At 44.6% G+C, this 17114-nt stretch overlaps 1 protein-coding gene across 4 annotated transcripts in view; it reads left to right on the top strand.

Annotated features, from left to right (window-relative positions):
* ORC2 (origin recognition complex subunit 2) overlaps positions 1-17114 on the top strand; it is a 157923-nt gene that overhangs the window by 104332 nt on the left and 36477 nt on the right. For all 4 annotated transcript variants that reach the window (XM_033945473.1, XM_033945474.1, XM_033945472.1 and 1 more), the window contains exon 12: positions 16624-16720. In XM_033945473.1, coding sequence (XP_033801364.1) covers positions 16624-16720 — 97 coding nt within the window. The remainder of the gene's footprint in view (positions 1-16623; positions 16721-17114) is intronic.

Raw genomic sequence — 17114 nt, 5'->3', positions numbered from 1 at the left:
AACGGTCTTCTTGAGATGTTAACTACCACTGGTTGCGATTTGTTTGAGACCGAGTGTTTGGTCTTTGGCGTAGGGTTCCTCTTCCTCTGATTCTTCCTCTTTTTGGATTTTGACCTCTGTGTAAAAAACGTGCAGACTGATTACCGCTAGAGGATGAAGATGAAGAAAAGGACGAAATATCTGAGCTCCCTGCTCCCTGATAAGTTGTACCATCTGTTTCGATGTTGTTCATCCAGGGATAAATTTTGTGATGGATGTAATCATTTTCATCACGTTTGAATTTGCGAAGTTTGCCTTTTTTCAAACTTTCTCTAAAGGCCTCCATTTCCTCATTTAATTTTTTGAAACTGCTTGTGAAATCTTGGTCAGAATTGGTAGTTTTTAATGCAGTGATATTTTTATCTAATTCTGTTTTGTTAATATTGATTTCTTTTAAACTGTTCTCGATAATCAAAAGCATCAAGTCCAATGCACACTTGTTGAGGATCTTATTCCAAGTGTCTAAAAAGGACATATCAGTTTTGAAAATCTGTGGAGCCTTTAGGATTCTCAATCCTCTGGGAATGCGTTCTTTTTTGCAGTATTCAATCAACATGTCACTATTGACTTCCATACTGATAATGGATTTAAATAATTTTTGAACATCAAACCATGCTGGAGATTGGGGGTCTACCAGAGTAGGTAAATCAAATTGAGTAGGCACATCAATCAAGTTTTAAAACACGCATCATTGAACATAAATCCAACATAAAACACAACAAGATGACAGCTCCACTTGTAGAACATTGCTCTACTGCAAAACATAAATTTCAGGATCTCAAATACTTTTGTATTGACAAAGAGGAAAATAACATTAGAGGGGGAGATAGAAGAAAACGGCTTGCTCAAAAAGAAATCAGGTGGATATATAGACTACAAACCATGTCACCTAAGGGTCTCAACAACAATATAGACTGGAGAGTATTTTATTGAATTTCCAAGTTAAGATAATCATTTATATGCATATTTTCATAAAAATTTTTTAACCATATGGTATCTTTCACGCATGCGCATAGAGTAATTAGGTAGCTTATAACAGCGCATGCGTCGGCGTCTTCGATGCAAAAGCGCCATTTTTTGTCTTGTAAACTCGAGACAACACAAGTAAGTTTATTCATATATATTTTAAGATTTTATTATCGTAGGCACGTTCACATGTTTCATTCTTAAAGGTTTAAGAAAATTCTAATATTTTTCTTCATTTATGTATTTATTTTCAGAAATTTGACCCCTGAAGAAGCCCAATTCGGGTGAAACGGGTCCCGTAGGGTGTATTGGGTGCATTAAGATAAGTGCAACAGATTTATTTTCATACTTATTTTGAGTTTATTTAGCACTTTATAGCACTTCACAATATTATTTGCAATTTTGGTACTCAATGATTGATATCTGAACCCGTATATACAACCTTAGTGAAAACTTCGTTGATCTAAGAGACGGGTATCTGAGAGTACACAAATACTTTTGGTATCTTAAACCTTAAGTTTTACCAGTCTATCTTTTTGTTTATTACTGCTTTAAACTTAGCAAGACTGACAAGACACAGTTTCAAAAATTGTCCAACCAGCCAAAACCCGGATATTTGTAATCCACTTAAGAGTTTTAAACACTTGTCTTGGACCAGCATATTTCCATGGGCTGAATACCGTTAGGTACCTCAGTAATTGGCTCTGGCTCCAGTTCCATGGCTTGGGATTCTTCAAAAGGGTCAGAAGGTAGCTCTGCTCCAGCCTCTGTAATCTCCATACATTCAGGTGAAGAACAGCCTTGCAGAGCTCCCAGCCCTGGGCTTTGCAGCTGCCCCTGTTCCCTCAATCTCTCCCTCTGTCTCTCCAGCAGGTCAGACCTCTGGTTTAGGAGCTGCCAACCACGCCCTAACCCTCAGGTGTAGAGGATATCCGGTTCCTTCCTCTGGGATTGCGTGGGGGAAGGGAAAACTGCTGCTTAGCCCCAGGGCTCCCTCTACTGGTTACAGAAGGAACGTCAGGCACAATATGCTAAACTGGGGTTTAACCTGAGCAGGTTGGGAACTGTCTGATTTTGATACAGGTCTAACCCTAGAGCCAGACCTAGCAGGCACAGTCTGCCTATCAGATACCCCCCTCTTAAATGACTGCTAGGAGTGGCTTTCTGTTTGTCAGGACCCTTCTCTTCTAATCGAAACAAGGCGTCAGCGTTAGTGTGTAAACGACCCGGCCTATGCACAGTCTTGTAGCGAAACGTTTGGAGGGCCAAGTACCATCTCGTGAGCCTAGCATTATTATTCCGCATTAGATTAAGCCAGTTCAATGTGGCATGGTCGGTGACTAGAGTAAATTCTTGGCCCTCCAGATAGTGTTCTAGACTTTGCATAGCCCATTTGGCCGCTAAGCATTCCAGCTCCACCGTAGCATAATGCCTCTCATTGACATGTAACTTGCGACTTAAATAAAGTGCGGGGTGTTCAAGACCCTCCAATTCTTGACTTAATACTGCTCCTAGCCCTGTCTGTGAAGCATCGGTTTGCAGTATAAATGGTTTTCAAAAATTTATAGATGCCAACACTGGATCCGAGCATAAGCAGGATTTTAAGTCATGTAAAGCCACCTGACCCTCATGAGTCCACTGTAATCTATCTGGTCTATTATTCTTTAACATTTCTGTCAGCAGAGTGGCCCGGGTAGCGAAATGGGGAATGAAACGCCGGTAGTATCCTACCAACCCCAGAAACCCCCGCAGCTGCCTTTTGGTTTCAGGCACTGGATACTCCCGGATACAATGAACTTTATCTATCAAGGGCTTCACTACCCCCCTGCCCACTCGGTACCCCAAATATTTTACTTCCTTTCTACCCAAGCAACATTTCTTGGGGTTAATCGTGAGGCCAGCTTCTCTCAGGGCTCGTAGAACTGTTTGGACCTGCACCAAGTGTTGTGACCAAGTTTGAGAGTGGATAATGATATCGTCCAGGTAGGCCGACGCATATTCCTGGTGCCCTTTTAATACCTGATCCATTAGGTGCTGGCATAAAGCGGCAGCGCCATGTAATCCGAAAGGCATCCTAGTGAACTGGAATAGGCCCTGGGGAGAACTAAATGCTGTCTTAGGTCTGGCAGCCGCAGTCAACGGGATCTGCCAGTAACCCTTGGTAAGATCAAGAGTCGTCAGGTATTGGGCTTGCCCTAACCTATCCAGCAGTTCTACTCTGGGCACGGGAAAGGCGTCAAATTGAGAGATGGTATTTAATTGACGGAAGTCAATGCAAAATAGCGGTGACCCGTCCCCCTTGGGCACGATAACAATTGGGCTTGCCCACAGACTTTGAGAAGGTTCGATAACTCCAAGGGCTAACATTTCTTCCACCAAGTCCTGTACTAACCCCTTCTTTTCCTCCGATAGCCTGTAGGGTTTGACTCTCACTATTTTCCCTGGAGGGGTCAGGATGTCATGACTGACCAATGTAGTTTGACCTGGAATGGGTGAAAAGACATCTTTAAACTCCCCCACCAACAGTTCTACTTCTTCTTTCTGACTAGGAGTGAGTTCCTCCCCTATACAGACCTGCGACGTCACATGAAACTCCCCCACCTGGGGCCCAAACTCATTGTCCTCGCAATTTTGGGAAATGAACATCAAAATTTGGCGTTCTTTCCAGGGCTTCAGAAGATTAATGTGGTAGGCTTGTTCCTTGCCTTTACCATCATGGACCTTATAATCTACTTCATTAACTTGCTGAACCACTGTTCCCGGACCCTTCCACTGAGCGAGGAACTTATGCGGATCAGTGGGGACCAACACCAGTACCCGTTCCCCCACCCTCATAATATGTTTTTTTGCTTGAGTTGGCTTTTCCCAATGTGAGCTCTCCCCTTTTCCACCACCTCACTGAGCCTCTGCCTAAGGTCTTTCAAGTAAGATATTATATTGGTTCTGCATTCAGGGGGAGGATTCCATCGGTCTTTCAAGATATCCAATAACCCCCTGGGCTTCCGACCAAACAACATTTCAAACAGGCTAACCTCCGAAGAGACCTGAACTTTCTCCCGACTGGCATATAACTCCCATGGAACCATTAGATCCCAATCGGTCAGTTCCTGCCCCGCTACTTTCTTGAGCATGAGCTTGAGTGATTGATTAAATCGCTCAACTAACCCGTTTCCCTGGGGATGGTAGGCGGCAGTCTTGATATGCCTAATACCAAATCTTTGCCAAAAAGCCTCCATTTCCCGGGAAACAAGGTTACTCCCTTGGTCGGTCAGAACCTCCTTCGGGAACTCTACTGAACAAAACAACCCCACTAACTCCTTGGTGATGTTATGGGAAGAAGTTCTCCTAAGCGGAAAAGCCCATGGAAATCTGGTAGCAATGTAATGTAATGTAATTTATTTCTTATATACCGCTAAACTCCGTTAGGATTCTAAGCGGTTTACAGAAAAATAGACAATAGGGTGCATTAAAATTATAAGTAAAATAGGTACTTAGAAATTCCCTTACTGTCCCGAAGGCTCACAATCTAACTAAAGTACCTGAAAAAATGACAATTAGTAGAGTAATGAAGAAATAAAATAGAGAATAGATGAGAAAAATAAGAAAATAAACATTCTAATAAGACTACAATGATCTAAAGGACTTTGAAAGGTTGAAAAAAGAGGGGAGATAAGAATAGATGCAGAGGGAGAACTGTTGAAGCAATAGAATTCTGGGGAAATTTAAATGAAATTTGGATGATAAAATAAAACAAAATAAGTGGTAAAACAATAAGTGAGATTAAAAAATATATCATAAACTAAAAAGAATTGAAAATAAAATCAAAACAGTCAAAATTGAAGTCCAACTTGAACGGCCCCCCGAGCCAACCATTGGTCCGATGGCCGGACTGCAGCCCTCCTCCGTCGACTCTCCCCTGCTGGAATGAGGGAGGAGCGAAGACAGTGTCGGGTGCCCTACTGGAACGGGCCCCCCAAGCCGACCGTTGGTCCGATGGCCGGACTGCAGCCCTCCTCCGTTGGCTCTCCCCTGCTGGCATGTCAATGTCCATGACCACTAAAATATACTGGTAGCCCCGTGGAGTTTTCTCCAGCGGACCTACAATATCCATAGCCCACCTACCCAAGGGCTCCTCTACCCAGGGAATGGGGATCAATGGGGCTCGAAGAGGTTTTTTATAGATAACTTTTGACATGTAAGGCAAGAGGCACAGAATTGTACCAACTCCTGCCGTAAGCCTGCCAGAAGAATCTTTGTAGAATCTGGGTCTCGGTGGCTTCTACTCCCTTATGCCCTGCCAATGGATGGTCGTGAGCCATTTGTAAGACGAAAGTCCTAAAACCTTGAGGGACCACCAATTGTTCTATCCTGTCATTCTGACCTGCCTCGGATCTAATCTGATACAATAATCCTCTTTTAACCTTCATGTCACCCCCTCCTTTATGGGTCGCCCCCACTTGTTGCCACACTGCCCGCAAAGTGGGATCCGCCTTCTGCTCAGCTTGAAAAGATGGAAAAGTCTGCAGCACTTGCTCGGGTATAGACGGGACCTCCCTCTGCTGCGCCGAGTGAGCTAGGGCCTGCCTCCTTTGCCATTTCTGCCTTTTCAGCTGAGCCTTGGATGGACGTGGGCCTCTGGTAGTACCCTTCTGAAAAATCTCTCCCTGAAAGGGGAATATCTGTCCCAAGTTTTCTTCGGAAGTTCCTTCTTTAAGGCTTTGGGCACGGGTGCTGACTAGCGCCTGTTCAGTGTTCCAAACTCCTGGCCAGCCCTCCCAATCCCGTCCTAGGATCATATCATACGGGGCCCCAGGAACCACTGCTACTACTAGGGAACCCTCCTTACCCCCATACCTGACCTTCGTCCAGTGAGTCACGTAATCATGAACGTCTCCATGTATACAACGAATGGAGACTTTAGGGCCTGTTAAACCTTGTTTCTCCTGTCCATCCTGTATGCTGGACCAAATTTGGTGCTTTATCATGAACTGGGAAGCCCCACTGTCCAAGAAAGCCACAATCGGGTAGCCCTCAACCTGCACCTGGACCTGGTAGCCACCCTGAGCAAGATCCGAAGTGGGCTGCTCGCCTAGCACATTCACCCGACCTCCGCCCTTACTCTGAATATGGCTGTGGTCTTTCCCTGGTGTAGCAGGGTCCTGAATCTTCCTCGATGACTGGTATATACCCTCTCGGGCCTTGTTATGGGGTCTCGCCTGTGTTGCTTGCATCCCACTTGGCCACCTATTCCCATGCGTGTCTCCTGCCGGTGCGGTAGTGGTCAATGAATCTAAATAGCCTCCGCTAGGTCAATCACCTGGGCTAAGGAGCGACTACCCTGTCTTTGGATCCAGGCCTTCAAACTTTTAGGCATGGCCTCCAAAAACTGCTCATGTAACAACTCCGTGAGCAATGCCTGGGCATCCCCAAGACAGGGTTGTAGCCATCTTTCGGCTAACTTCCTTAGCCGATGTAAGAGTGCCTTGGGCCTTTCCTTTTCCCCCATTTAGGCACCCCTGAACTCCTGCCTATAGTGTTCTCTAGTGTAGCCTAGGTAGTCCAGAATGTGATTTTTTATGGCCCTATAATTGCTGGCTAGCTCAGGACTGAGAGTCTGATACGCCGTGAGCGCTGTTCCTGCAAGGCACGGGATCAGTCTCGTCGCCCACTGTTGCTCAGGCCATCCGGTCACTACCGCCATTCTCTCAAATGCCAAAAGAAAGTCATCTGGAGCATCAGTTGTACCCATTTTACACACTTGCATAGTATTAAATAAAGATGGTCCTACCGGAGCTCCCACGGGTGCTGGTAACCCAGCGCCGATTCCACTAGTCCCTTGGAACAACTGGGCTAATGTTTGCGTCTGGTCACCCATAGCCTGAATCAATTCGTCATGCTTCCGACCGGTCTCTGCCTGACTTGCATGCCAGAGGTCCTGGTTGCTTTGCAGCACAACCTTCAGGTCTTCGGTTTGCTTCTATCTCTCGGAAGCCAAAAGGGTGAATAGCTGTTGGAGATCCATATCAAAGATATATATATATATATATATATATATATATATATATATATATATATATATATAAATACTTCTGTTCTGTGTTCACAGAAGAAAATCCTGGAGAAGGACCGAGATTGTCTAGCATAGCTACACGAGAAAATGGAGTAGATTCTGCGCCATTCATGGAGGAGGGTGTTTATGAGCAACTTGAAAAACTGAAGGTGGACCAAGCGATGGGACCAGACGGGATCCATCCCAGGATACGATGGGAGCTCAGAGAGGTTCTGGCGAGTCCTATTAAAGACTTGTTCAACAAATCTCTGGAGACGGGAGTGATTCCTGGGGATTGGAGGAGAGCGGATGTGGTCCCTATTCATAAAAGTGGTCACAGGAATGAAGCAGGAAACTACAGGCCGGTGAGCCTCACTTCAGTTGTTGGAAAAATAATGGAAGTTTTGCTGAAAGAAAGGATAGTGTACTTCCTTGAATCTAATGGGTTACAGGATCCGAGGCAACATGGCTTTACAAAAGGTAAATCGTGCCAAACAAACCTGATTGAATTTTTTGATTGGGTGACCAGAGAGCTGGATCGAGGACATATGCTAGATGTAATTTATTTGGATTTCAGCAAAGCCTTTGATACATAGGAGGCTGTTGAACAAACTTGAAGGGCTGAAGTTAGGACCCAAAGTGGTAAACTGGGTCAGAAACTGGCTGTCGGACAGACGCCATAGGGTAGTGGTTAATGGAAGTTGCTCGAAGGAAGGAAAGGTGAGTAGTGGAGTCCCTCAGGGATCGGTGCTGGGGCCAATCCTGTTCAATATATTTGTGAGTGACATTGCTGAAGAGTTAGAAGGAAAAGTGTGCCTTTTTGCAGATGATACCAAGATTTGTAACAGAGTAGACACCGAAGAGGGAGTGGAAAATATGAAAAAGGATCTGCAAAAGTTAGAGGAATGATCTAATGCCTGGCAACTAATTCAATGCAAAGAAATGCAGAGTAATGCATTTGGGGATTAATAATAGGAAGGAACCGTATATGCTGGGAGGAGAGAAGCTGATATGCACGGACGGGGAGAGGGACCTTGGGGTGATAGTGTCCGAAGACCTAAAGGTGAAAAAAAAGTGTGATAAGGCAGTGGCTGCTGCCAGAAGGATGCTGGGCTGTATAGAAGCGTAGTCAGTAGAAGGAAGAAGGTGTTGATGCCCCTGTACAGGTCATTTATAAGGCCCCACTTGGAGCATTGTGTTCAATTTTGGAGACCGTATCTGACGAAGGACGTAAGAAGACTTGAGGTGGTCCAGAGGAGGACGACGAAAATGATAGGAGGCTTGCGCCAGAAGACGTATGAGGAGAGACTGTAAGCCCTGAATATGTATACCCTAGAGGAAAGGAGAGACAGGGGAGATATGATTCAGACGTTCAAATACTTGAAGGGTATTAACGTAGAACAAAATCTTTTTCAGAGAAAGGAAAATGGTAAAACCAGAGGACATAATTTGAGGTTGAGGGGTGGTAGATTCAAAGGCAATGTTAGGAAATTCTACTTTACAGAGAGGGTAGTGAATGCCTGGAATACGCTCCCGAGAGAGGTGGTGGAGAGTAAAACTGTGACTGAGTTCAAAGAAGCGTAGGATGAACACAGAGGATTTAGAATCAGAAAATAATATTAAATATTGAACTAAGGCCAGTACTGGGCAGACTTGCACGGTCTGTGTCTGTATATGGCCGTTTGGTGGAGGATGGGCTGGGGAGGGCTTCAATGGCTGGGAGGGTATAGATGGGCTGGAGTAAGTCTTAACAGAGATTTCGGCAGTTGGAACCCAAGCACAGTGCAGGGTAAAGCTTTGGATTCTTGCCCAGAAATAGCTAAGAAGAAAAAATTAAAAATTTAAATTGAATCAGGTTGGGCAGACTGGATGGACCATTTGGGTCTTTATCTGCCGTCATCTACTATGTAACTATGTAAAGCCTGGAAGAAAAAAAAACAAGAAAAGAAAACCCAAGTGTGGCCCTTTTTTTTTTTCCCCCCTTGGCCCACTCCCACCAGCTAAACCTAACCTCCGCCAACGAGAGCCTTTACCAAACCCTTATCCTCTACCAGCTGTCCCCAGGGTACTCTTACCCGACAGACTGATGAGTCTGAGCCTTAGAGTATCGGTAACTGGGCTTGGCGCACTGGAATTCAGCTGTGCTCGCTTCGGTCCGGTTCCTCAGTCCTTCTTCCACGAACTTCACAGGCCTGGTCACTCCCACAGCTGACGATTAGACTGCTGTAGTTCCGTCCACAGTCCACTCTTACAGGTGTAATAAACTCAGCAATGCATAATCAAAACAAAAAAAACTTTAATTCTGGTTTTGTGTTCTTCCCTTCGCAGTCCCTCACTGAAGGCAGTAAACATGAAATCCCATGAGTGATACCACGTTTGTCACCAGCGGGCTCAGGGCAATGGGTCCCGGGCCGCTGGGACAAGGAAATACTCTTGTGTGCTGCGGAGGGCAACACAAGGAAAAAGAAAGTCAGGTTTAGTGGAAGAAACACATACAAACTAGGAAGGTGAAAATCAAAACCCAGATTGGATTTATTCTTCAGAACAAAATAAAAAATTTGCTTCACTCTTATGTTCTTAAACCAGTCCTCAAATAAGCCAAACATATACTTTGTCAGGATTCAGCAACAAATAATAAAGTACCAAAACATAAGGTTTGGCATAGCTTAAAAGTCCTATTGCTGTACAAAAACTTCAAAGGGTTTTAAACCCAAAAGCAAGAAACCTTATCTTTCTAGCCAAAAATGGATTCTTTATATAATCAAGAGTTCCAGTCAGTAAGGTTTCACTCAAACCAAAAATAGTCCAAAACATAAGTCTTTACTTTCCTCAGGAAGATTTTTGCTTGTATCAGTGTACGAGCACTGATTCCTCCAGCAGCAGTAGTGCTGGGCAAGATGGCGTGCTCCACGTGGTGATAATTTGCCAAGATTTGGCCCTCGATCCCACCGCATGAACGTGGGGCAAACCCCACCACCTTAGATACAAAATAGCCAAACTTCAAAAAGGAAGAAAAGAAGAACTAATCCACAACAGGATAAGTCCAGCACAGCCCTTGTCAAAAGAATCCTATCCTGCTTTAAACTTAGCAAGACTGACAAGGCACAGTTTCAAATATAGTCCAACCAGCCAAACCCGGATATTTGTATTCCACTTAAGAGTTTTAAACACTTGCCTTGGACCAGCATATTTCCATGGGCTGAACACTGTTAGGTACCTCAGTAATTGGCTCCAGCTCCATGGCTTGGGATTCTTCAAAAGGGTCAGAAGGTAGCTCTGCTCCAGCCTCTGTAATCTCCATACATTCAGGTGAAGAACAGCCTTGCAGAGCTCCCAGCCCTGGGCTTTGCAGCTGTCCCTGTTCCCTCAATTTCTCCCTCTGTCTCTCCAGCAGGTCAGACCTCTGGTTTAGGAGCTGCCAACCACGCCCCAAACCCTCAGGTGTAGAGGATATCCGGTTCCTGCCTCTGGGATTGTGTGGGGGAAGGGAAAACTGCTGCTTAGTCCCAGGGCTCCCTCTACTGGTTACAGAAGGAACGTCAGGCAAAATGCTAAACTGGGGTTTAATCTGAACTGGTTGAGAACTGTCTGCTTTTGATACAGGTCTAACCCTAGAGCCAGATCTAGCAGGCACAGTCTGCCTATCACAGTGTGTGTGTATGTGTTGTGGTGTTTTTGTTCATGACTATGGATTCTATAACTAGTGTTCTTTTTTGACAGACACAGGTTACAGAATCCAGCTTTTAGGTGAAGGACTTGGCTCCTCCTTCGCCTAAAAGGCTTGGCTTTCAGTGTTTGGGACTTGGGCTTTTCTTTGGTTTATTATATGTCTTAAGTGTAGACATAGTAGTAGTCTGGGTGTTTAAACAGCTGAACGTAGAGGCAGGCCATTATTTAATAAAAAATAAAAAAAACCCCTCCTTTTGGACATTTTCTTTGAGAATGGACATTTTCCCTGCTTCTACTTTCAACATTTAGGGCCTTAGGCCAAAAGAGGACTTAGACGTGTTTGTTTGGTTTTTTTTATTATGCCCCTCTGAGGGTTTAGAAAAATAAAATTAGAAAGCATTTCCAAGTGTTTCATTTTATGGGCATGTCATAAGTGAATTAAAGTAATGGAATTGCACATAGCCCTTTTTTTCTGTTCTTTCTTTTGATCTTATTCTTAGTTCTTCAGTTATACCACAAAGCTATTTTAGGGCTCTGTATTTAGATGTTCATAAATTGTAAATTAAAGGATTTGTTTTCTAGTTAACCAGGGATTTTATTTTTTGAAAGCACAAAGAGTGTTTATGAGCAACTTGAAAAACTGAAGGTGGACAAAGCAATGGGACCAGACGGGATCCATCCCAGGATACTAAGGGAGCTCAGAGAGGTTCTGGCGAGTCCTATTAAAGACTTGTTCAACAAATCTCTGGAGATGAGAGTGGTACCTGGGGATTAGAGGAGAGCGGAAAAGGGATGAAGCAGGAAACTACAGGCCGGTGAGCCTCACTTCAGTTGTTGGAAAAATAATGGAAGTGTTGCTGAAAGAAAGGATAGTGTACTTCTTGAATCTAATGGGTTACAGGATCCGAGGCAACATGGCTTTAGAAAAGGTAAATTGTGCCAAACAAACCTGATTGAATTTTTTGATTGGGTGACCTGAGAGCTGGATCAAGGGCATATGCTAGATGTAATTTACTTAGATTTCAGCAATGCCTTTGATTCAGTTCCTCATAGGAGACTGTTGAACAAACTTGAAGGGCTGAAGTTAGGACCCAAAGTGGTGAACTGGGTTAGAAACTGGCTGTCGGACAGACGCTAGAGGGTGATGGTTAATGGAAGTCGCTCGGAGGAAGGAAAGGTGAGTAGTGGAGTCCCTCAGGGTTCGGTGCTGGGGCCAATCCTGTTCAATATGTTTATGAGTGACATTGCTGAAGGATTAGAAGGAAAAGTGTGCCTTTTTGCAGATGATACCAAGATTTGTAACAGAGTAGACACCGAAGAGGGAGTGGAAAATATGAAAAAGGATCTGCAAAAGTTAGAGGAATGATCTAATGCCTGGCAACTAAAATTCAATGCAAAGAAATGCAGAGTAATGCATTTGGGGATTAATAATCGGAAGGAACCATATATGCTGGGAGGTGAGAAACTGATATGCACGGACGGGGAGAGGGACCTTGAGGTGATAGTGTCCGAAGATCTAAAGGCGAAAAAACAGTGTGACAAGGCAGTGGCTGCTGCCAGAAAGATGCTGGGCTGTATAAAGAGAGGCGTAGCTAGTAGAAGGAAGAAGGTGTTGATGCCCCTATACAGGTCATTGGTAAGGCCTCACTTGGAGTATTGTGTTCAGTTTTGGAGACCGTATCTGGCGAAGGACATAAGAAGACTTGAAATGGTCCAGAGGAGGGCGACGAAAATGATAGGAGGCTTGTGCCAGAAGACATATGAGGAGAGACTGGAAGCCCTGAATATGTATACCCTAGAGGAAAGGAGGGACAGGGGAGATATGATTCAGACATTCAAATACTTGAAGGGTATTAACATAGAACAAAATCTTTTCCAGAGAAAGGAAAATGGTAAAACCAGAGGATATAATTTGAGGTTGAGGGGTGGTTGATTCAAAGGCAATGTTAGGAAGTTCTACTTTATGGAGAAGGTGGTGGATGCTTGGAATGCGCTCCCGAGAGAGGTGGTGGAGAGTAAAACTGTGACTGAGTTCAAAGAAGGGTGGTATGAACACAGAGGATCTAGAATCAGAAAATAATATTAAATACTAGTCTTTAAGCCCGTTACATTAACGGGTGCTAGAATAGATGTGTCTGTCTGTCTGTGTTTCTTTATCTCTCTCTCCTTGGCCGCTGTCTGTGTCCTTCTGTTTTCCCCCCCCCCTGAGCAAAGCTGTCTGCCCCAGCACACACCTCCCCCCAAAGCAGCCCCCTTTCCCTCTCCCTAACGGTCTCTCCATGGCCCTCTTCTGTCTTCCCTCCCACAGAGCAAAGCTGTCTGTCCCCAGCACCCCTCCCCCCAAAGCAGCCCCCTTTCCCTCTTCCTAACGGTCTCTCCATGGCCCTCTTCTGTCTTCCCCCCCAGAGCAAAGCTGTCTGTCCCCAGCTCCCCTCTCCCCCAAAGCAGCCCTCTTTCCCTCTCCCTATCTCTCCATGGCTCCTTCTGTCTCCCCCCAGCACACCTCTCCCCCCAAAGCAGCCCCCTTTCCCCTCTCCCTGTATCTCCATGGCCCCTTCTGTCTTCCCCCCAGAGCAAAGCTGTCTGTCCCCAGCACACCTCACCCCAAAAGCAGCCCCCTTTACCTCTCCCTATCTCTCTATGGCCCCTTCTGTCTTCTCCCAGCACACCCCTCCCCCCAAAGCAGCCCCCTTTCCCTCTCCCCCTGGCCCCCAGTATTGATCCGCTTCTTACCTTCCCTCCATCCCGGCGTCTTCTGGCCAGCTCCTCTTCAAAGCAGCCTGCGATCGTGGTGGCCGGCTTTAGCAAACCTCGCAGGCCGCTCTCCAACTTGATAGCATGTTCCCTCTGACGCGATCCCGTGCATCAGAGGGAATGTGCTACCGAGGTTGGAGAGTGGCCTGCGAGGTTCGCTAAAGCCGGCCACCATCGCAGGCTGCTCTTTAGAGGAGGATTAGCATCGGCGGCAGCGGCGAGTGAGGGCGGGACAGGCTGCTCTGAAGAGGAGGATCGGCAGCTGCGGCAAGTGAGGGCCGGAGGTGTATTCTCTGCCAAGGACTCGGGCAGGGAGAGAGCTTGCCTGGTTTCCAAATGGTGAGTGAGGGCGGGAGGAGGGGAGTGGCCAGAATGTTCCCTGCCGCCGGGTTCTAAAATGGAACACGGCCACGGATTACACACCACAGCGGCAGGGAACACGAAACCCTAAGTGCGCATGGGCGCTTAGAGTTTTATTATATAGGATTGAACTAAGGCCAGTACTGGGCAGACTTGCACGGTCTGTGTCTGTGTATGGCCGTTTGGTGGAGGATAGGTTGGGGAGGGCTTCAATGGCTTGGAGGGTGTAGATGGGCTGGAGTAGGTTTTAATGGAGATTTCGGCAGTTGGAACCCAAGCACAGTACCGTGTAGAGCTTTGGATTCTTGGCCAGAAATAGCTAAAAAAAAAAAAATTTAAATTGAATCAGGTTGGGCAGACTGGATGGACCATTTGGGTCTTTATCTGCTATCATCTATTATGTTACTATGTTGAGATTTTTGTGGCATAGCTATTATTGCTAGGTACCTTTTCTGGTTAAGTCAGATATAAATTTGTGTGTTTGGGACATTATCATAGAAAAGATAGAAAACCAAAGTAGAGCATACAAAGTAGGAAAGGAGAGGGTTGACAGAGTAATAATAATAATAATAACTTTATTCTTATATACCGCCAACAATCTTGCGACTTCTAGGCGGTTTACAATGAAGAGAAACTGTACAGACAGCGAATTACAGAGTATAGCATTGAACATCTAGTGATAGTAACAAGAGAGTTACAGGGTCTGTGTATTACACGATTTCACAATGAGTAGCATTATACAGTCGACGATATTCAGAGCATAAGTAGGAGAAGAGAAAGGAGATTGCGCTTTGAGTTACAAGACTGCGAAGGTGAAAAAGATAACATAAGATGTTGATGAGAAGTAAGTTGTTAACTTGGTACATTTGAACGAAGGACGGGCACCAGTGGGAAAAACTGGTAACAATTAAAGATAGAAATTTTGGCAGAAGAGGGTAGACGGACTCCTTGGGATGGGAGGAGGCTCCGATTTTAGGGGAGAAGTCTGGTTAGGTTATAAATTTCTTAAACAAGGTGGTTTTTAGTTCTTTCCTAAAGATACTATATGTAGTAGTGGAAGTAGTGATTGATAACTTTCAAACTTTTTTTTTTTTTCATCAAGGTTGTTTTTATTGGTTAAAATCTAAAATTAAAAATACCTATTTATAATATTTTTGTAAATCTTTTAAACAAATGACATGTATTCATTTATTGTTGCCACACCTACTTTGTATGATACTGTTCAAGCTTTAATCAATCTATCGGGATGCAGTAGGAATGGTTTCTAAACAGTAAGAGGGAGGGTGGGTGGGTGAACATTTATTTTTCCAAATTAAAAACAATTAGAACTATGCACTGATGTGTACTGCATGACTTCCTAATGCAATAAGGGGGCAATTCTATAAAGTGCACTAAAAGACACCCAAAATACTAAGCTAGTATACTATAATAGCAAATTTGTTATAGAATACTAGCATGTCAGTAATTAGGTGCCTAAATTTAGACTCCACTGCTTATGTTTATTTTATAGTAGGTATAAATGGGTTTGCCTAAATGCAGCAATTAGGCACCTAACTGATCAGTATTCAATAAAGTGTACCCTTAAATAGTTGGAATGCCCATGACACACCTATGCCTCTCCCATACGAATGCAGTTATATGCTAGAACAATGTTTTTCAACTTTTTTACACCTATGGACCGGCAGAAATATAAGAATTATTCTGTGGACCGGCATCAGTCCGTGGACCGGCGGTTGAAGAACATGGGGCTAAGTCGTGGGCCAGACCCCCCCCCATCTCTACCCAATCTCCACCCCAGATCCCGCCCCCATAATAGTACTAATTGGACCTTAGATGTCCCGTGCCTCATCTGGAAGCCTTCCCTCTGACGTTGCAACGTCAGAGAGAAGGCTTCCGGTTCAGGCACAGGATGCCCGTAGGAGCCACTGCCTGTGGCTTTGTACACTGAATCAGTTAGGAAGAGGGAGCTGGCTCAAAGATAACACCGCATCGATCACACCGTGGACTGGCAGTTGAAGAACACTGTTTTGGGCCTGATGCACGTGCTGGTCCTGTGGACCGGCAGGAAATTTCTGTGGACCGGCACTGGGTCCATGGACCGGTGGTTAAAGAACACTGTGCTAGAACATGTACAGTAGATGCAAATTGTAGAATAGTGCCTAGGTACACTAACCCCCTCTTCTATGAAACTGCGATAGCAGTTTCTAGCGCAGAGAGCTGCACTGCTCCCGACGCTCTTAGGAACTCTATGAGCGTCGGGAGCAGCGTGGCTCTCCATGCTAGAAACTGCTAGCGCAGTTTAATAGAAGAGGCCCTAAGTCTTTTGAAGCTTAACTTCATTCAAGCATCAAAGGTTAGGCATCTAATTGGTGCCTAATTTTTGCAACATTACAAAAGCCTGCTTTGGAGCAGATGAAGAACATTAGTGTTATCAGGGAAGGAGTCAAGTTTGTAGGAGGACGAGTTTCTCTTGTGCTCGAGATTATTTTCCTCTATGTTAATCACTTTGCAGTTGTGCACGTTAAATTATTCTGCAAATCGTTAAAATCTTCTACAGTTTAAGAACTTTGAATATTTCAGTGTGATCAGCAAATTTAATTACATCATTCATTACTACTGTTTCCAGGTCATTTATGAAAATATATTAAACAGCACAGGTCCCAGTATTTGCTTTCTGTTGAAATTAATTAGAGATTAAACTCTTAAAAAAAAACCAACAAATTTTATATTGAAATTAGCAGGAGGCAAGGTCTCCATGTTCTACTGATTCTATTTTTTCATTGCAGATTTTGTGCACTATAATTGAGGAAGTGTTAAATCACATGGGGGGCTTCCACAACCCTCTTGATCAGCTGGATTTCATTGTTAAAGCATTTAAAGAAGGTAAGACAAGAGTGAAGAGAGCTAGATTTCAAATCATGGGACTGCTGTAGTTTGGATTACAGTAGCTGGTTTATCCTAAACAAACTGGGTAGACCAGGCTTTGAATTTGATAAGCATTTGTATGTATTGTTTCTGGGAGAATTCTGCACAACTGTACAATGCAGAATTTGCACGGAATTCTTCATGTCTAGAATAGAATTCTTTATAGGCTGTTTTGACTCTTCCTTTAAGCTTCTTGTCATGCCTTCAGGGAGGAGGGAGAATGATTGAAGGAAGGTGCATGGGATGGCGTATGCCATGGAAGGGGGGGTAGAAGGCTGAAGAAAGGTGAATGGGGGCTGAGAATGTGTATGCGGAATATGTATATGCCATAGCAGGGGATGGAGGACTGAAA

The sequence above is a fragment of the Geotrypetes seraphini genome, chromosome 5, assembly GCF_902459505.1.
Source record: "Geotrypetes seraphini chromosome 5, aGeoSer1.1, whole genome shotgun sequence".
In the NCBI taxonomy this organism is placed as follows: Eukaryota; Metazoa; Chordata; class Amphibia; order Gymnophiona; family Dermophiidae; genus Geotrypetes; species Geotrypetes seraphini.
This window is presented reverse-complemented; position numbering and strand designations above follow the sequence as displayed.